Below are 21,687 nucleotides of genomic sequence, written 5' to 3' on the forward strand. Positions count from 1 at the left end.
CTCTCCATGCTGAACGACATAAATTTTGCAATAAGAATGAAAGAAAAATTATTCTAGTTTATTTCTTCAATTGTGCCCCACATCACTTCTTATAATAACTAATAATTGGTTGTCCCAGTGCTTCCTCTACTTGAGCATTAAAGCCGACATGCCTCAAGCAGAAGAATCGCCGGAACAAACAATAAAGCTAATAGAGATAACTCACCACTTGTATTGACGAGCGTATGCGCCGCTAGCAACTTGAGCGAGTGCACCTCGAAGAGCAACGGGTGGAACAGCAGCTCTCTGGCGGTGGGCCTCTTCGCCGGGTCCTTGTGTATGCATCTGAAACATTAGCCGGCGATTACACCCGATCTACGGCTGCACACGACACAGGCGTAACCTACAGAGAAATAACCGCACTTACCCGAGACCTGCTGGGAAGGGGCTCGATTCAACCGAACCGGAGACCGATGGGGAGAAAATTGGAGCTGTGAATGTTTCTATTGAATCGGAAAAGAGCGGAGCAGGGATACGATTGTGATTTCACATCAAAATCACGACAAAATCAATGATTCTACATCCAGATTGTCCGTTGAGTTTTGATCGCGGAACATGATCTGTATTGATCTTGTACCGGGCGTCACAGACGATGCAAAAAAACCACCATGTCCCAGCTCCGCTTCCCTTTTGTAAGCTCTTGTTCTCTCCTCGCCGGTCCCCGCTTCCGCACAATCGGGCCCCGAGGGTACCTGTATATGAAGTCCTTCTGCCGCGGCTCCTCCAGCGACTCCACGGTGCGCGCGATGTGGTCGTCGGTGACGTGGCTGCCGGAGTCGCCATTGCCCTGAATCTCTAGAGCGGCGGTCTCGAGCGCGCACATGCCGAACGAGTAGATATCCATCGCGGGCGTCACCATTTGCGATGCTGAGCCGAGGGAAATAAAGTTGCAATAAGTAAGTCGCTACGGTTTCCGCTTATCCGTCGTCCTCGCACAACTCTTTGCTATCTATTCCTTTAATACTGAGCTGTTTTTATAAAAAAAAATGATAGGTTATTGGAATTTATTACGTGAACCCATCTACTAATATTGGATGGAAGCAGGCGTTACTTTGCAGAAGTCCATGATACACAAGGAACAACAGACTTAATTTGCTACAATCCGAAAAATTAACAGACAAATCTGTATGATATAGTGCAGTATGTGATATGCATTGCCCGCCCTTCCACTGCTAAATGTTCAGGAAAACCAAGCCTCCAAGCAAGTAAGATGCACCACCACCACGCAACACTACATTGAAGACGTAAACTACAATGCCCAATTGCAAAAACTCTGCAATTGTGCATTGTACAGTTTATATCTCCTGAGGTTACTAAAAGGAAGGTTGACTATGTTTTGGAGAATTTGTGTGATGCTGCGTGGTAGTGCTGTATCTTGCTTGCTGGGTAGCTTCCTGCATGTTTAGCAGAGGGAGGAGGTGTTGCATATCGCATACTGCACGTTATGCCGTACAGATTTATCTTTTTTGGCGGATTATAGCAAATTAAGCTTATTATTCCTTGACCATCTACTGAATTTAACACTGAGCAAAAGTAACGGGAGTAAAGTTTTCCAAAATGGAATAAGAATGGAAATTAAAGAAGTCTAGAAGTTGTGCTTAGATCAAAGGTAACGGAAACTCACATTCGCTCTTCCTTTTAACCTAGGAACTCTTGGTGGAAGGAATTGCACTTACATCCATATTCTGGTGCGATGAGGTGCATGTTCCTCATGTTCTCGCGGCAGGTCTTGACATGATGATGGATGGCATCGGGCGCCACGGAGCCTATCTTGACGAGGCCGTTGTGCTGGATGAAGATCGTGTCGCAGGTCAGGTTGCCGTGGACGATGGGCGGCACGCAGCCGTGGAGGTAGCTGATCGATAAAGGTTTCACGATTTTATTTATAGTTCGTTGACTTTGTTTAACAGGGTCGATATTATTTTGAACGAGTCAGATAACTCAAATACGCAGTTAGCTAGATTTTAGGTCAATCTAGTAGGCGTTGCCGTTTGCCACATTATAATATACTTAAGAGCGCCAAAGGGAACAAAACGGCAAAAGTAATTTTGAAAGGAGTAACTGACCAAATACGATGAAGAAATAATAAATGAACGCAAATGTATAATCTTCTTCGTCTTCTCCTCTTGATTTATGGTTCTTCCCAGTGCCACATCCACAATGCACAGCCAGTGTTAAGTAGCTTGAAGGAGACACAAAGCAGACTGGTCGGTAACAACTAATAAAAGAATAATGTCCAACAGTTCAATTGAAATGACATTAGGAGTCTGTAATATGGAAGAAAGGAACTACGAACGAAGTATTATCATGAGGTTTAGTGGGCTTACCTGAGCGCTGAAAGTATCTGTGTACACCACCGTTTCCAAGCCTGCAGCGGGAGCCTCTTCACGTTTCGTTTGGTTCGTTTCAGGAACTGCTTCAGGGACCCACAGGACATGTATTCCGTTATGAATATGACCTGAAAATTAATGAAAAATAAAAACAGGATTAAATTTAATATGAATTAAATTTAGCAGCAGCAGCAAAGTCGTTTAATTTTGCTAAAGTATAAAGCCAAAATCATTCTTTGATAACATTTTTTTAATTCAATGACAAGTTAGCTCTTGTTTTTGACTTACCTCGTGGAAAGTGATGATGCAGTCTAAGATGGTATAGAGTTAACCGAGTCTCTGCTATGATAGTTGTATTAAACTTTAATCGCTTTCTAGGGAGCATCGTACCTACTGCAAAGCTAAATCCCCGGCGACATATTTTTGCGGATAGTGTGGTAACTACCCACAACTAAAGCTTCCAACCAGAATCCCTGCAGACCAGAGACAATTTAGAAATTATATTAATTCCCAAGTTGCTCCCGGAATTGAACTCGGGACTCCCACTCAGGAGATCACAGAGCTTACCTGTGTGCTACAGAAATTATTATTGCTCCAGAAGACGTAATAATTTTATGTTATCGTTTCGTGACAGCAGCAATGGTAGTTTCGTAACAAAAAGACTTATGTCCTGTAAGGGTTATACACAGTTTGATACAAGAATAAAGACTCACCCTAGGTTTGTCGTTATGCGTGTCCGTCCAATACCGGTGGAACTTGACGATGTTGGGGTGCTCGAGCCGCGTGAGGTTGTCGAACACCATCTGGATTTTGTCCTCCTGCGCCTTGAAGTTCTTGCGCTCCGAGAACTGCACCTCGTTCCACACCACCTCCACGCCCTCCTCCGTGTCCATGGCCAGGTGCGCGCAGTCGATGCCCGGCACATCTCGCTGCTCTACCTGGAATGAGGAGACGACACTATTTAGCTATTTATATTTGTTGCTATGGACCCGAGACAATGGTCGATGACTATAGGGCTCATATAAAAAAGCCCAGAATTACTGAATGGGCGATGGAGAGAGCTTATGCTAGGGGTTTACGAGATCAAATCAGAAATGAGGAGATCTGTAGCAGGACCACCATAGCTCCAACGGGTTACGAAGCTGAATTGACAATGAGTAGTTCGAATTTCATAGACGTCGGAGTGCTAGAATGACTTCAAACCGGAAAGCTCAGCGTTGCATATCCCCCACTAAGTGGACAGAGGACACCTACTACACTCAAAATCAAAATGTTTTTATTCAATTAGACTTTTACAAGTACTTTTGTATCGTCAAAAGCATCTGCCACTGGTTCGGAATGCCTTTCCTACCGAGAAGAACCAGCAAGAAACTCGGCGGTTGCTCTTTTATTCATCCTATTCAGGGGTTGCAAAAGCATCGTTATAATATGCATTGCACAATAGGTATACGTTCTTTCTGAATATTGTGAATCGAAAATAAATAACGCTTAAACAATAAATAAAATACAAATAAGATCTATGAGAATATAACTAACCGACTTATGCGGTCTTGCGGTATTTCCAATTTTACAATGCAATGAAGGATATTATAGTCCTCAAGATCCAAGATAGTCCAATTTGCAAGCAATGATCGTTTATTTGTATTCAAATGTGAATGCAATAATGTCAAATCCATCGCGGCCCGGTTTCCTCCGGGGACCAATCATTCAATTGAATCTTTTCTGCGCACTTTGCATGCAAGGCTATTTATAAACGTGTTATTGTACCATGTGATATGATACATACAGTTTATTTTCTTAATATCAGATTTCCAATCGGGCTTACCTTCGATGTTATTGTTAATCTTCGATGTATCTAGGTCTCTAGATTTATATTTATTACGGTCATAGATGTAGCATTACTCTCATTGCAATCTAACTATAGAGCGCACTCTAACTTAGGATAGAGTTAAAACGAGACAGATGTATCTCTCTCAGATAAATCTGTCTCGTTTTAACTTAATCTTAAGTCGAATCAAAGTCAAAGTGCGCTCTATAAATCTCAGCCTATTTCTGCAGTATGAGTGCCTACATAACTATTCTGATTTCATAATGATTTGAATCATTGATTTCTTTTTCTAATGCATTTGTGATCAAAGAAAATTTACTTTACAAGATACTAACGACAGGTTATATTGTAATCTATTTATAGTTGCTTTAATACTATTTTCAGTATTTCTTTGATGCGCTTATAAAGTTTATGTTTTACTTATCATTGTTTCGAATACAATATTCGAATCGACTCGAAGATATCAAAACATGTACAGACAAACCCAATTACCAAAAAAACTTTATAGCCTAGCCTACTTTTATCGCAATGCCAAGCAAATTGAGCTTTTCAATCAACATCAGCAATTCAGCATTTAAGAGGGGTCTCTCCGTCATTCGCTCCATACAAATGTAGTTCCAATTTCATTTGAATATTAAGCAACCGAAGTCCATGAAATTTTGCAGACATAATATTCTAGAAACTAATATCTATGCCTGTGGTTTTCCAGATTTCTGTTAAAATATTCGGTTTCAAAGTTACGCGGTCTTAGAAATTCACATACAAATCTTTGAGCCCCTGTAATTTTAAAACTACATATTTTTAGAAAAATCTAAAACACCACAGGCACAGATATTAGTTTCTAGAATATGTCTGCAAAATTTCATGGACTTTGGTTGCTTAATATTCAAATGAACTTGTAACTACGATTGTATGAAGCGAGTGACGGAGAGAGCCCTGTTAAGATGCAAACTCTGTATTGCCTGTATGTAAATGTTGTGATGGCTGGCCAATAATACATTATTTATCAAGGAGAGTAAAGCGAGTCTATCGCATCGAACGACGTCATTAATTGGCCATTTGTTATTCATTACAAGTCACTATACACTGATAATGTGGCTGAAGATCTTGTAGTTAAGCGACCAAAGTTTGCTGATAAATTGGTGGGTTTATATTTATGCAAAAATATCTAAATCGTAGCGTCTATACCTACGTATATGAATTTTATGAAGACGAAATATTCTTAAAACAAATATATTTTGTAGTTCCTATCGTAACCCCTCGAGGCTTTATACATAAGTTTATACAATATAATATGCATGTATTTCAAACAGTTTTTGAAACGAAAGTTACGACAAGTGTTAGAAGTCAATTTCGACTCCATGAGTCCTGGGTGTTTTCAGCACACCTTGTTCGCAGCCAGTTAGCACGGGGGCTGTGTGGGTGTGCGAGGCGTTCCCACCCACATTGCCATCTTAACCTGTCGCGCACTATACCTACGCATTTTATTTTTCTATAGGATAAGCTACGTTAGCATCGTTTTTTTAATTTACAATAGTTTGTCCATTTTGTCAAACGAGAGCTGGGGGCCCTGTATAGCCACGGGGCTCTGGGTTGCAGCCCAAAACACCCTTGTGAAGATCCGCCCATGCCTGTGGATAGGCTAGTACTATCATAAGCACGTAAAGGCCTTGGTGTATGGGCGGAATGCACTGCGTTGTTATCGGCGCACGCGCAGGGTTCGTTCACACACTTAATTGCATGCGTGACGTCACACACGTGACCGCGGCTCCATACGTGACGCGGGTTGCGGCTATTGTGGAATGTTATGAAAACCTCGCGTATCAAGTGTATTGGCATTGAAAGACAATTTGCAGTACGTGTACTGACTGTTTCAAGACCAATTCCAAAATAGTTCAGTGCGTCAGTTCTTAACGGATTACTAATGCATTTTTGAGGATTGTATGACCAAGATAATCATTCGTAAAATAAGTCGTAAAGTAACTTGAAGCTGTGATAGCCTAGTGGTTAGGTTGGGTTAGATAGTTGTATGTTTATTTTCTAGATTTCTACTTAACTTTAGTCTTATTCATTTTGCTGCAAAATATAGAAAATAGAAAATATAGAAAATATTTGCCATAAAAATATAAGAAAGTTGTTCATTGAGAAATATATTAAAGCGTGGAATGTTTCGCAGAAAATGTTATTTTAACGAGTTGTACAGTATTCCGTTTTCTCGGCAGTACCGTTTATACTCGGAGCTTTGATTCATCCTCGTAGCTTCCATGCAGATAGTAGTTTTGAGAAACCGTGGCGCATCGCGAGTTATTTTTCACGGAAAAACCAAATAACTGCTGGCTCAGGAAGGAGTCAGTTAGCAATTTTCAATCCAAACAACATCACCCGCCTACACTAATAATGACAAACTAGCTTTTGCCTACGACCTCGACGCAATTTCTTTTGAAAAAAAAACTATATATTTTTTATTCAATTAAACATTTACAAGTACTTTTGAATCGTAAAATGCATCTACCACTGGTCCGGAATGCCTTTCCTACCGAGAAGAACCAGCAAGAAACTCAGCAGTTGCATTTTTCAGAAATAAATAACATTATTACATAAGTAATAATTAATAATATTATTTCGTCAACGACCTCTGTGTAGTACTACATACTATTTTAGGTAATTAAATTATTAAGTACTAGCTGATGCCTGCGACTTCATTCCCGTAGATACCTATAGGTTTTTAAAAATCCCGTGGGAACTCATTGATTTTCCGGGAAAAAAGTAGCCTATGGTAATCCAGGGTATAAATCTATCTCTATTCCCACCCAAATCCGTCCAGTAGTTTTAACGTCAATGAGTAACAAACATCCATACATACAAATTTTCGCGTTTATAATATTAGTAGGATGGTTACATGGTAGTAAGTCAAAGTACTGAAGGGCGAGATTTGATACAGGATTTGAGCCCGTCGAGCTGTTGAGGTTTCAATTGAGTGTGAACTGAGATTTGCGAAGTCAACACAAGGGCTTCCGTCGGCGCCCATAATCGTGTCTGATGCCATGGAATCCGTACGCGGTGCGTCTAACGTCTATTTTAGAATTACTACGTATATCTTGTTTGCCGAGGTGGTCGTAATACGTAAATCTACGGTCATCAAAATTCTTCTTTGCTCTCGAAACTTCGACTGCAAAAAGGCAACAAAGTTATAATTATCATAATATTACTACAATAGTTATTCTTATGATTAGCTTTTATGGCGTCGCCAGTGGATCCCAAACATGATCGCTAACTATAGACCTCATAAGAAAGGTCACTCAGTGGATGATGGAGAGAGCTAAGTATACTTGGAGTTTCTCAACGTGATTAAATCAGGAATGAAGAGATCCGTAGGAGAGTCAGAGCAAAGTAATCAACATAGCCGAACGGGTTGCGAAACTGAAGTGGCATAGTTCGGAACAAGGTAGAGTTGGGGTGCCAAGGCGCTAGAATGGCGACCACGCACCAGAAAGCGCAGTGTAGATAGAACCCCCCACTGGGTTGACAGACGACATCAAACGAATCACAAGGAGTCGCTGGATTGAGGCGGCGCAAGACCGTGGCAAGTGGAAGCCGGTATAAGAGACCTATGTCAAGCAGTGGACGTCTATCGGTTGATAATAATGACGATGATGATGGTGCTCTTGCTGCCACTACCTATTTTAGCCAATAAAGAGAAAGTTTCAGCCAATCAGAGTCGATTGTCGTCACACAGTGGCGGCAGGCCTGCTGTTCAGCGCTACGACATTGAAATTCAGATTCTATGTCATAGTCAAGGACAGAGTCATGGTTTACGCCAAGCCAAACTTCATGCCTCTACAAAATCAAAGTCAAGATCAGTGTACCTATTTTTACACCCACATACTGGCGTCAAGATCACCGTCACTATCGACATAGTTTAGTAATCATTCAGTAGGGCAATAGTCTAGCTCAAAGCAAGATCCGATTTCCAGATCCAGGCACAGATCTTACCCAAAAAAGCAACAAGGCGGTTTAAAGAAAAGTAACTAGTGGCTCTAGAAATTATAATTATAAATAGCTGTCATTTAATGAAGTGCCGTTCTGTTTTTCGTCGTTTAATATAGCATGACATTCAACTGTCAGTTTTCCTAACTATTTCGTAATAATAATGAACTTTTTGCCTCAGACGAGAACATCTTGTTATTTAATGCGTTTTTATTCTTCTGATCGCCCACGATCCCAACTGTAGGGTTGCCAAACTGTGGTATCGACGTCCCTATATAAATTCTGCCATGTAAAGCACGCAGCACAATATAGCAAGTTTATTATTATCAACGGTTACGTTGGGCGGAAATGTAACGTCATGACGTACCTACACTATCACGAGATGTTCAGAGATATAAGGTCGTAGCTCATTAACACGACGCCGTTCCCCCACACAACACACGCACGGCTCCGCCTCAAATTGAAGTGACCGCTATTTGTCCACGTGCCGACCGCTAGCAGAAAGCTCGCTGTCCACGCGATGACAGCTAGCAGTACGGCGTCTCTCTGCTGCGCACGTTACAACTTGCTAGAGTGGCCCGCACGCTGTACACGCGTGGGCCGCTCGCTTGAAGCGCGTGGTGAGACGTCAACCATCGAGTGGCTAGATTGTAGCAAGCTCGCTTGCTGCGCATTATTTGCAATTGCTATGTTGTAACTGTAAAATGTATGTACATAGTTATACGACTCATATTTGAATATTTATTCTTTTACCTTGCGGAAGCTCGTGTAAGTGAACTACGACCTTTATACTGCCGTCTTTTGACTGGCTGGTGTTTCCAAGGAGCCGAATGGCGAAGTCCAGGGAGCCGCTGGATTCAGGCGGCAAGACCGTGGCGTGGGGAAATCAGTACAAGAGAACTAAGTACGTCTAGAAAATTCTGTCTGTTATTGAATATACATGTTTCACCTCAGTAAATTTGATATGTACTGTCTCAATATAGCACTTTTGATTTATGCGTGGGCGGTTAATGCAGTTGACTAATTTTGCGTATCAGATAGTGAATTGGCTCCAAATGCATTTTATCAATCATCATGTATCACGGTAGGCGTAATGCCCACAGTGACTATCTACTTACTTATTAACCCCCGACCCAAAAAGAGGGGTGTTATAAGTTTGACGTGTGTATCTGTGTATCTGTCTGTCTGATCTTAGACTAATTTCCTTTGATGCGGGCCAAATTGCTGTCTCAACACGAATGTTTGACAATTAATGTTTTGCGAATGTCAAATTATACGATTGACGCCCCATCGACGAATGTTTGCCGAAGATTAGCCGGATGTTCGCCAATGAGGCCACACCGTTATAGCCTTGTCAATTAAGACAATTTGAAGGTGCCTAAGCAAACCTGTGTAAGCAGTATGAGACAATGTTAAACAACATCCAAATACCAATGCAATAATTAAGATAAACTATTGTGATATGGATAGACATTAGTCCTACACAACATGCAGCCTTTACAATTTAGCAGTTGATATCACGAAGAGGCGTCCGGTGTCGTCGACCCGGCGCCGGCGCACTATTCGCCACAATGCACTGGCACCGCTCCAAGCGATGCGCTAGCCAGGCCTTACACACTACAACACCTAGCCAATTTAAGCCCAAATACCTATTACGCCTAAGGGTCTACACACACGACATTAGGGCATCAGCGATGACATTAGAAGGGTTGCGAGCAAACTGCTAAATTGGAGTTTGGATGCCGACCGACCGATGGGCGCAGAACGGGTGTAATCGGCATGAAATTGCGAAGCAGATATATTAAAGGACGCTCGACAGCGCGTGCCTCGGTTCAACTTCTCTCTACCAGTGTGCGTCGCACTTTAGGGCAAACGGGGTGATACCACAAAATATGAGTGAACAAAAATTTAGCGCTCGCTGCTCTTACGATCTTGGCAGTCAAATATTTAGAAAAGTAGCATAATATGCCACAGCTCTCCAGGTCTTTAACTAATTAGGTAAGTACATATCCATGCAAAAAATCACGGCGAGAGCAACCGGTGACCCCGCCGTACAAACGAAGGAAGCACAACTATCGACCCACTATCGACCAAATCTCTGTAATTACACGTCACGCACACAAACTCAACATAAATTCTACGAAACTGGCCACTTAACACCTTCCGATACGCATTTGACACAACGTAGTGATTATATTTTTTTGTTTGACACTTCAATGAAATAATTTAATTTTAAATCGTATCGTAATCGTGCTGTGCAAATTACACAACTTCAAATTGAAGTCTAGGGTTGTCAGAAAATAAATGGGGTAATTTTGCCTAAAAATGAGCAATTTTTTTTTCATTATATTTAGACAAATTTATATTTTATTTTTGATGACAATCATAATATAACTAAGCGAAAAAGGCTGTTTTGTTAATTAAAAGATTTTAAATTGATATTGAAATTTAACTAAAACAAAACTTATTACTAAATTGTAGTACATTTAATATACCAGTCTCCGTCATAATAGCTGCATGCCAAATTTATCATGAAGTACCTAGGTACCTACGTAATTGGTGTACTTACCATGTTGTCTTCTATGTTTTTTGTAAATGTATATGTTTGTGTGTGCAATAAAGAAATAAATAAATAGGTAATCAAAATCTTACTACATTAATAATATTATTTAGTTATAGTTAGTCCATGATAGGTAGTAGGCACCCACCAAAACAACCTTAGCGACGAACGGAGGACTCGTCACGCGTGATGTGGTCAAAGATGGGACGCTATACGGATAGCTAGAATATTTATCTTTATTTAGGTATTTTTTAAGGTCATAAATGTCAGAAAACACAAGACAAATAAAATATGAACCCATTTTGAATAAATAACTTTGAATTTGGCTTAGAGAAAAAAAAACCGCTACCCAAGAGCCGCTTTGTGTAATTTGGTAAGAGATCTGCGATATAGGGATGTAAACTTGCCCGGTGTATAACACCAAAAGTAGTGAATAGTCTACTAACCCTGCGAGATACGCTAAATAAAATCGCTAACTGGTACATACTTGGATTATTATTAAATATTTTTAGTGAATATATTGCGTTTTTACATTTGACTTTTTAACTTTTTTATTTTTAACTGTCAGGATACGATTATATAGTAAACATGGTGATGGGCACCCTGTTAAGCAGAGATTTTCAATAAGGCCAGAGGCCCTATACTGTAATTAATCAAAATTATGTAAAAACAGAGTAGGTAAATTTTAATACGTTGCAATCGATAAATTATTATTTTCTAGCATCGAACATCCATCGATTTGTAACTATCATAATAAAGACTAATCTAATGAGATCTCATTTTAAATAATCATCGTGAAAGGGAAAAATAGGGAAAAATAGGAAAATAGGCAAATTTTCATATGTGAATGGTATCATTCCATAACGCACACATACTCATCAACTGACAGTTCCCCTGCTTCATTTGACTTTTCGGAGCATACCATCCTGAGTATTTATTCATCCAAGGGCGAGAGATTGAAGGATATACCAACAATCACATTTTCGTATATTATAACTAAATCTAGTTTATAGTTCAGTTTTATGAAAAGCTCTGTTATGGATAGTTACCAAAAAAGTAATTGCATTATCTGCGCTTCTAGGTAAATATTAACAGCCACATCACATTCAACCAATCTGCAGTTCCTAGGTCTATTCCAGCCGTGGTAAGGCATGATGATTAAAGACAAGAAAGCCGCTACGATTGCACTCAAAACAAAACGACTAAAACCTAAGACAAACCTATTACAAACTAGAGGATGCCCGCGACTTCGTCCGTGTGGATTTAGGTTTGTAAAGATCCCGTGGCAACTGTTTGATTTTCTGGGATAAAAAGTTGCCTATGTCAATTACAGGGACGCAAGCTACCTCGGTACCCATACAAATCGTTTAAGCAGATGGTTTTTTGAGAATCCCGTGGGAACTCTTTGATTTTCCGGGATAAAAATAGCCTATGTCCGTATCCGGGACATAAGCTAACCGTGTACCAAATTTCGTCAGAATCGGTTAAACTGTTGGGCCGTGAAAAGGTAGCAGACAGACAGACACACTTTCACATTTATAATATTAGTCTGGAAGTATGGATAACAGTAATAGAGTTACGTTACCAAGAAATAGTTATGAGCAGTCCGTACTTTGATGTTTCTCGTGTAAAGGAAGCAATTTCGGTCGTTAAAAGCGGCAAGGTTAAAATAATTCTGCATATTAAATCTGGGCGCAATAAACGTTTTGTTTAGCTATATTATATTACTAGAATATACCCCCGTATTCGTCCGCGTGGATTTAGGTTTTCAACAAAGATTCCGACGAATTGAGAACCTCCTCCTTTTTTGGAAGTCGGTTAAAAATACAATTTTACGGGATCAAAGGTAGCCTATATCCGTAATATGTATACCTACGGGATGCAATCTGCCTCTGTACCAAATACATAATGTTCGCGACTTCATCCATTAGGAATTAGGTTTTTAAAAAACCTGTGGGAACTCTTTGATTTCACGGGACAACAAGGAGCTATTTGCCAATGTCCATCTTCGGGATGCAAGCTATCTCTGTACCAAACATCAAAATAGGTTAATCGGAAAAGCTATAGCAGACAGACATACAGACTTTCGCATTTATTAGTACATAAGGATAAAGTTTTACGACAGATTGTTAACCATAAATTAGGGGTTTATCTCGTGTCTCTGCGATAATTAATAGACAACGCGTGAAAACTTGTCGAGCAGGAAACGAGCGATTTACATGTCTGGCCAATAGTATACGATGCAACGTCTTTCAGCACTTGTTCGCTAATTAATCACATTCACGATACAATCTTTATACTTCTAATCAGAAGTGGGATCACTTCCTATATAAACCAGTCGCATGTGATTTAGAATTAGCTGACCCAAGTTTACCGGGAACATGTTCGGACGAGGAAAAAATATCCGAATACTTCGACCAAACTAAGTGCAGTTTAGGGGGAATGAGTGTAATATTTTATAATAAAATCCCACAGTAAATTTTAGACTTGCCTTTACAAAAGTTTAAAAAATCTATTAAAAGTATAGGTGTGCTCCTGGAAAAAGCATATTTATACAATCGATTATGTAAATGATAAATAAATAAATACAAGTGTAAATTAAAAATTTATAACACCCCCGACGATCCAAAGTATTTGAGCTTTGTATTTGAGTTTTCCAAAACATCATTTTCAAATAAATAATTATGTATTTAGGCAACGTCCATCTTGACAGCTTGACATTTGTCTATTGACATAATATTATGAACCTAACGGTTATCTAACCTTCTTTTCTACAAGAAAACTAGAAAAGAGCTGATAACTCTTAAACGGCTGAACCAATTTTTTTAGATTATAGCTAAGAACACTCTCGATCAAGCCACCTATCAAACAAAAAAAACTAAATTAAAATCGGTTCATTCGTTTAGGCGCTACGATGCCACAGACAGATACACAGATACACAGATACACAGATACACAGACACACAGATACACACGTCAAACTTATAACACCCCTCTTTTTGGGTCGGGGGTTAAAAAGCATGGATTTGACTCGCTCCAGCAATGCCCGGGGCTGCAATTGCTTGTATAGTAATATGGCATATTATTGTAAATTGAACAGTTGAAAAGAGCAACCGCCGAGTTTCTTGCTGGTTCTTATGGGTAGGAACGGCATTCCGAACCAGTGGTAAATTATATTTTAACGATTCAAAAGCACTTGTAAAAGTTTATTTGAATAAAAATCTATTCTATTCTATTATGTATTTCTATTCTATTCTAGTAACCAGTAGGAAATATTGCACATCGAACTGTAGAAAGAGATAACGATTTCGTAAAGCGTTGTCTCTGTCGCTGAGACAGACCCTCTAAAAAAGGATATTCAGAAATTACATCAAATCAAAGCCAGAACGGGTCAGCTAGGTATTTATTAAAATCTAAATAAGTATTTCAAAAAGTCTGTGAGAATCAATTTGCAAAATAAATACCTAATTGAAATCGTTAGTAAAGTATTTCTTAATCAGTTATTACTTTCATTAATTAACGGCACAGAAATTTCCAGGAGGGGCAAGGAAAGTAATAGAGATGACGTGAATACACCCACTTTTCATCCAAAGCGATTAACGCGGTGACTAACACCCAGTTTCTAGCTAGCGTAGGCAGATATCTCGAACAATGTCATGATTGGATCGGATTAAAAGTGACGACTTTCACAAATAGCTAATCCATTAATAAGCGATGCAGATGGATGTATACAAATATGCGTAAGAAATGTAACACAGTAAAACTCAGAATTAAATGGGAGCCAAAAAGGTGGTAGAAACAGCAAGGCACACAATATTATTAAGTATTTAAATGTAAGTTGTGGAACACAAGAATTAAAACAAAGTAAAAATAGTAAATTATGTCAGTATGTAGGTAGGTAGATAAAGCATTTTTTTTTAAATAAAATTTACTAGAAGCAGAAACAAAGAACGAGATATTAATCTCAGTTACCACTACCTACCCAAAAGTCATTTGAGTATTTAAATTTTTACTAAGCAGCTTTATTCTAATGAAGAAACAGAAATTGCCATCATGATGTAAGCTGATGTAAGCCTAAAATATGATAATTATTACGTGAAACAACACAAAGTAAACATCGACGATATGGTTGGTTATTTATAGCATATTCTTTGGAATGGGGGCAATCTATTTTTAAAGATGTTCACCACATTCCTTACCTTAGCACTTGACAACAAAACAATTTACAAACTGAGAAACCTTAATTGCTATTAATGGATATGGCAAGTGAAATAAGACGCACTTGCAAGTTGCGAATACGATGTTACGAAGAGCAGTATAAATACGTAACAATAAAACAAAAGTGGGGAAAGAGCAACAAGAGTGGCGATTGGTCATGCAGCCGAGGATATATCGGGTGAGGATGCACATGCCCTTATATGTGCACTGGTAACAGTGCAACTAGGCACTAATGCTATTTTAGAATCGTTTAAGAATGCGCCGAGTCTAGGACAAAAGTAGATAATTCTTAAACACAATGAACTATCATTATCAAATCAAATCACATTGTTTCTAAGAACTATCTTAGAAATAATGTGATTTAATTTGGAATACCAAAATAGCTAAGGACAAATTGAGGAGGATTCAACATTTACTTTCAGTAGAGAGTTGAAAAAAACTCATTAGTCGAATTAATATTGAAAGCGAAATTAGAACTATCCGGATGGCTTATAGAAATGGCAATGCGCAGGGCGAGATGTCCAAGATTTTCAATCAGAGTCAAGAAATAATGAAATCTAAGATTAGGTTGACTTCGATCTCATTGGATGAGTAGTTATTAGTATGTAGGTACCTAAACACTTGACACCGTGCCGTCTATAGATTGTATGTTGTTTAGCAATCGAACCACTTATCCTCTTAACGTGGCCTTAAGTCTTTGTCCACACAACGAAATACTATACTGAGTTGACTCATTCTCGATTGAATTCGCTCTACAATGAGCCTTAACGAGTTCTAACATCACAAGATCCTTAAGGCATGGGGCATAAAGTTCAAATTCAATAGCAAGCTTTGGTCCCGTTTATGGAGATCATCCCTTATTAGCCGTTATGGCGGATGCGATGATCTATAAATAGCGTTGTAAGATCAACAAGTCTAGGAGTAGACAGCGTTTTATGTTTCACTAGCGACCCGACCCGGCTTCGCACGGGTGCAATGTAGATACTAATATGGCGTCAATGTGACTATTTTGTTATGTTTCAAAAGATTAAGACCGCATTTTCGATGAAAGCCTCAGTCGACCTAATTTCTTTCGTCTGTTCTTCTTGAACAATTATTAATCGTCATAACACAAAACAATACTAACTATACCTATAAAAACCTTGCTCTTGAGTCACTCTATCTATTGATGACAACCGCATTAAAATCCGTTGCATAGTTTAAGCGTACTGAGGGATAAACGGCGGGAAGAGACTTTGTTAAAAGACACAGAATAGTAGAGAATGTTCTGGCAACCTTCATTCACTAGTAATTTCGATTTATCTCTATGAAGTAATGTAGCCCATCAAAGCAGCAGATCGTGAATTTATACTGCAAAGACACTTCCATAGTGGACCCATTGGCCTTACAACTTACATTCAACTTCGTCCGCGTGGATTTAAGTTTTTTGAAATCCCGTGGGAACTCTTTGATTTTCCGGGATAAAAGTAGCCTATGTGCTAATCCTGGATATTATCTATCTCCATTTCAAATTTCAGCTAAATCCGTCCAGTAGTTTTTGCGTGAAGGAGTAACAAACACACACACACACACACACACACACACACACACACACACACACACACACACACACACACACACACACACACACACACACACACACACACACACACACACACACACACACACACACACACACACACACACACACACACACACACACACACACACACACACACACACACACACACACACACACACACACACACACACACACACACACACACACACACACACACACACACACACACACACACACACACACACACACACACACACACACACACACACACACACTCACACACACACACACTCACACACACACACACACACGCACGCACACACACACGCACGCACACATACACACACACACACACACACACACACACACACACACACACACACACACACACACACACACACACACACACATACAAACAAACTTTCACCTTTATAATATTAGTGTGATTCTTTCCATTCATGTTAATGTTTTAAACCGATGTTCAAAAAAATCATAATGTTAGTTTGAGTGAATGTTCCTTGGTAAGAATCGGAAAAGATTCTGAAAATTCTTGCACTGCTAGTTACTTACATTGTCCCCAAGTGCTATTATAGGCTATAATATATATCAGAAGGGCAAACTCACGGACAGAAGCTAATCGTATTTAATATGCACCCCGTACTCATGAGGTTTTTCGAATGAGGATTTCTTAAACACCTCTTGGTCAAGTATTTCTTAGCTAGTTGATGTTTAGCTTCAGGACCGTTCAATCATATAGCGTCTCCTCTTCAATTTGAGAGGCCGCTTGTTGGCGTTGTATGACATCTCTTGTTCGTTTTGTGATCGCAGCAGCTAAAAGGGGTGACATGAGTTGAGTCATTTTATACTCTGCTAACATAATTGGAACATAACTTCACTTGGCCTTCTGCGCAATGCCACTTTCATCTCAACTTTTCCATCTGTGTCTTATTTGGATGCTTAGTGTCTTCTCAGATCTTTTGATGCAGGAAAGCTCATTTAACTTACTACTATTCTATTTCTAATATCACATTTGTAAAGGTTTGGGTAAAATTAGGATACGCATAATTAGACATTTAGTGGTTACAATATTGATAAGGTTAGTGTAACTTACGCTATGACTTTATTTATCACTTCCGGTGTTTACTTTCGAAATGATCACAGTTGCTCTGTTTCTTTCTTTGAAATTAGTTCTGTTGTATTGAAAGTTTAGCTATCCAATTTAGCGACAAGAGAAGCGAGATGATAACCAAATTCTATATGCATCATTTCTATAATAATGCAATTCTGACCAGCTTATTAATTTACATCGCCGTCCACTATATATAAACAATAAATGATCTTTATTTACAAAAATAATGCTCACATAAATTTTTGACAGGTTAACTCCCAAAAAAGGAACTGTGTCATGGGAACTTGTGTCTTCCTTGTAACATTTGTACCAATATGTCAATGCAATACCATCCATTACACGCATGCGTCCTACAACTGGACATAGGCACTTTCGAGACCACGCCATCAAACATTGTCCTCCGCTTTCTCCATCCACCCACTTCCCACAACCTTGAGGACTATTCTAGTGATTCACACAAAACACGGTCACGAGCCGCCCTATATACTTTATTCTTTGATAAAATAATTTGTATTATTCATCAACAAACTGACATCCGATAGCCAATATAAACATTTAGCATTCGTTAGCGTGTTGCGTCAAATCTGGTCCTACATCCATATCAAACGTTGACGAGGCATCGAAAATGCGCAGTTCGCCAGTATCGATAGCGAGTAGCTTGTCATAGTCTAAATTAGTTTTTAGTACGTCACGCACTACGTGTTCCATTCCATCTGCGAATACAGCATTGACTACTGATTGCTGACTCAACAGTCAACTGAGATTGATAGTGAAATTTAGTTTGATGCTTGATGGATTCAGATACATACTTAAATTTCTTATTGATGGTTAGATTATGTTGCACAGTTACTTGTTCAAGTATCTGATTACCAAAAATCCTTGGTAGTATACGATTTTTGGTAATCAAGGGTACTCTCTCGATCGTCATTGTTAAGGTTTTTGGGAGACATTTCACATTTGGCTAAACTAAATTGCCAGGTATAATAATATAGACTAACAGGAAACCGGGCTCGTTTTGCCATGTGATCCTAGAATAAGTCTTATAAAATAGAGAGTTAAGAGTTTCCGCAATAGGAAAAGAGGTATTTGTTTTTGTTTTTAGTTTGTTGTTGTGTTGTAGTTGGCTTTAGGCCGCAGCGAAAATTTATTCGCGTCGTAAAAATAGGAGAAGCTATATATTTGAACGTCTTTGCGGAGTGAGCCTTCTATACCTGAAACTTGAAAGGTAAATACTACTAAAATGTTTTAATACTTAATAGACAGTACTCCTCGAGTTATTAATTTATTTAGTTCAGATATTCATGTACCATTTAATTAGCACCACTGAAATTCTTCACCAATAGATTGTTAGCGCATATTATGTCACAAAAATTTGAGTGTGCTTTACAAATTAGCATCTATGGTTCAACAAATTTATTTGTGTTATCAATTATATTATGTAGTGGTAATTTTGTCATGCGCAGTAGGTACATGAAGAGTAAATACAGGCGGTCGTGTGCATTTAACATCACTAAAGTTTTAATGATTATTAACATTTTGATGACAGAAAGAGCGATTAAAGAAAATTTATGTTCTTAATTAATTGCAATGTAAAATTAAATGGTTTGATTTATAAAACTGATTCATTGTCAGAGGTGGATTTATCTGATCGGGATTCATTAGATTTAGTTGCTTTGAGGCCCAGACTTGTTGTTCTGGAGCGTTACCGAAAAGTTGAGCAAAAAAGACCAACATAAACGGCAAACCATTTGATTCAATATTACTATCACCACAGTCCACATCGGCACCTCAATCCGGTGTTCGACAATTAGTCAAATCAGTATCTTTTTATCAAACGTCAAAATACTGGCATGTGACGTCACAGTGATTTGACGTGCATTTTTAGTTTAATCGATAGTTTAAAATGGTTATTACACTTATAACTAACAAAGTACGTAGATTTAACGTATTTTAGAAGACCCTCTATTTAATAATTCACTGAAGAAGTTATTTATTTTTGACGTAGGCAAATACCGTGTTTGGATGAACAATAATTTTCTTATGACGTAGTCTCACTCGTACTGCTGTAAATCTGCCTAAAAACAGGGGTTTTTTAGCAAAATAATTAATAAACTCGCGTCATATCGCTTGTGTTATCTAAAAAAAGATTTTGCTGTAAATTGGTTAAGATTAGGTGATTATTATAAATACTTAATACGATTTGATAAGATTCCAGTGAAAATAATAAACAATTAAAATACTACACAGAAAGTTCTACAGCCATGAGTGTCTCATCATAAAAATGCTAGTTTTCCTTTATTACTGGCTGAAAATGAGAATTTTACAGGAACAGCATTTAGATGCAATTAGTATTAATTGTTCTATATTCTATTAGTGCTTTATGTAAGACTAGCTGAGCCGCCCGGCTTCACACTAATGGCATTTTAAAAAATCGGTGAGGGGGTAAGATTTCTGAAAACCCCGAAACACGTACCTACTCCTTTAATTCTGCCCGAAAATACAAGTACCAATTTTCTAGACGAATGACGAGCTTTCTTCCCCTATTCAAACCCCTTGGAGGTGGAGTTTCTGGGAATTCTGAAACACGTACCTATTTCTTCATTTATAACCAAAATCGTAAAACCATTTTCATGACTATATCGGTCTTCCATACAAACCTTCATCCTATATTTTAGCCCCCTTCTTTCTGAGTAAGTGAAATGAATGGCGTATTCGCTTACTCAGAAATAAATTTTGGAAATTCTACTTTCTATAAAAACTTACAATCAAAATTTTAAGTTTCCAACCCCTGCGGTTAAGCCGTGCGTTGATAGATCGTCTGATCTAGTCAGGATAAATCTTTTTATATATATGTATAGATAATACACGGACACCAATATAAATCTGAGTTCAAAGTAAAATGGCACGCCAAAATATTGTTTGTATCCAAAATGTGATTATAATAATATGATATATGAAATGCGTAAAAGATTCCTTTCGATAACACGATTTCATTCCCCCAATATCATGTTTATGTTTATTTTAATGGTCGAATGGAATACATACAGTATCTTCATATAAATACTCTTACATTTATTTGCAGTGGGAATATTTATTTTGTTGAAAAGCTTCGTGGAGTTGAGATATTTTGATGAAATATGGGCTGAGTTATCCAGTAGGTATTCTCTGTTTCAATTTTAGACGATATTTTACGATCTCAGTAAGGAGTGCTTGTTTTGACTCCATGTTTGCTAGAAAATTCTAGCGAAGGAAATTGTCTTTTTTCAACTCGAAAGTAATCCTCGCCTATTGATTTAATTTTTGTAAAATATTTGTTAAAATCTTAAACTACCACTAAAAGTAATGCATTCACAATATTTCCTGTAGTATAGGATTGTAATATGTAGTTACTATGTAGTTACTACTTTTAGAATTGATTAGGTAGTTTAAGATTTTTAGGGTTCCGTACCTCAAAAGGAAAAACGGAACTCTTATAGGATCACTTTGTTGTCTGTCTGTCTGTCTGTCTGTCGAGAAACACATAGGGTACTTCCCGTTGACCTAGAATCATGAAATTTGGTAGGTAGGTAGGTCTTATAGCACAAGTACAGGAATAAATCTGAAAACCACGAATTTATGGTCACATAAAAAAAAAAAAATTAAAATAATATGTTTCAATTTTCAAAGTAAGATAACTATACCAAGTAGGGTATCATATGAAAGGGCTTTACCTATACATTCTAAAACAAGTTTTTATTTATTTTTATGCATAATAGTTTTTGATTTATCGTGCAAAATGTTGGTTAAAATACCCGAGTACGGAAACCTCAGTGCGCGAGTCTGACTCGCACTTGGCCGGTTTTTATTTGTACACAATCGAAAGGAAAGAGACGACGAAGTCTAAGTTGGAGCGCGCTTGCCTTTATCGGGCTATTAAACATTTTGGAATTCCATATTTAAAACAGTTTGGCACGCGATAGAAATACAAGGATATACAATTCAGCAAAACAGTCAACCATTTTCGCGATGTCAAAGCTCACTTTATCGTGTCGAAAA

At 38.4% G+C, this 21,687-nt stretch overlaps 1 protein-coding gene across 1 annotated transcript in view; it reads right to left on the minus strand.

Annotated features, from left to right (window-relative positions):
• Positions 1 to 21,687, minus strand: part of LOC123880770 (nuclear receptor-binding protein homolog) — a 62,983-nt gene that overhangs the window by 5,345 nt on the left and 35,951 nt on the right. Inside the window, exons 2-6 of the mRNA XM_045929068.1 lie at positions 3,083 to 3,307; positions 2,367 to 2,497; positions 1,716 to 1,894; positions 732 to 906; positions 206 to 324 (exon numbers count right to left, since the gene is read on the minus strand). Coding sequence (XP_045785024.1) covers positions 206 to 324; positions 732 to 906; positions 1,716 to 1,894; positions 2,367 to 2,497; positions 3,083 to 3,307 — 829 coding nt within the window. The remainder of the gene's footprint in view (positions 1 to 205; positions 325 to 731; positions 907 to 1,715; positions 1,895 to 2,366; positions 2,498 to 3,082; positions 3,308 to 21,687) is intronic.

This window comes from Maniola jurtina, chromosome 3, assembly GCF_905333055.1.
Source record: "Maniola jurtina chromosome 3, ilManJurt1.1, whole genome shotgun sequence".
Taxonomy (NCBI): domain Eukaryota; kingdom Metazoa; phylum Arthropoda; class Insecta; order Lepidoptera; family Nymphalidae; genus Maniola; species Maniola jurtina.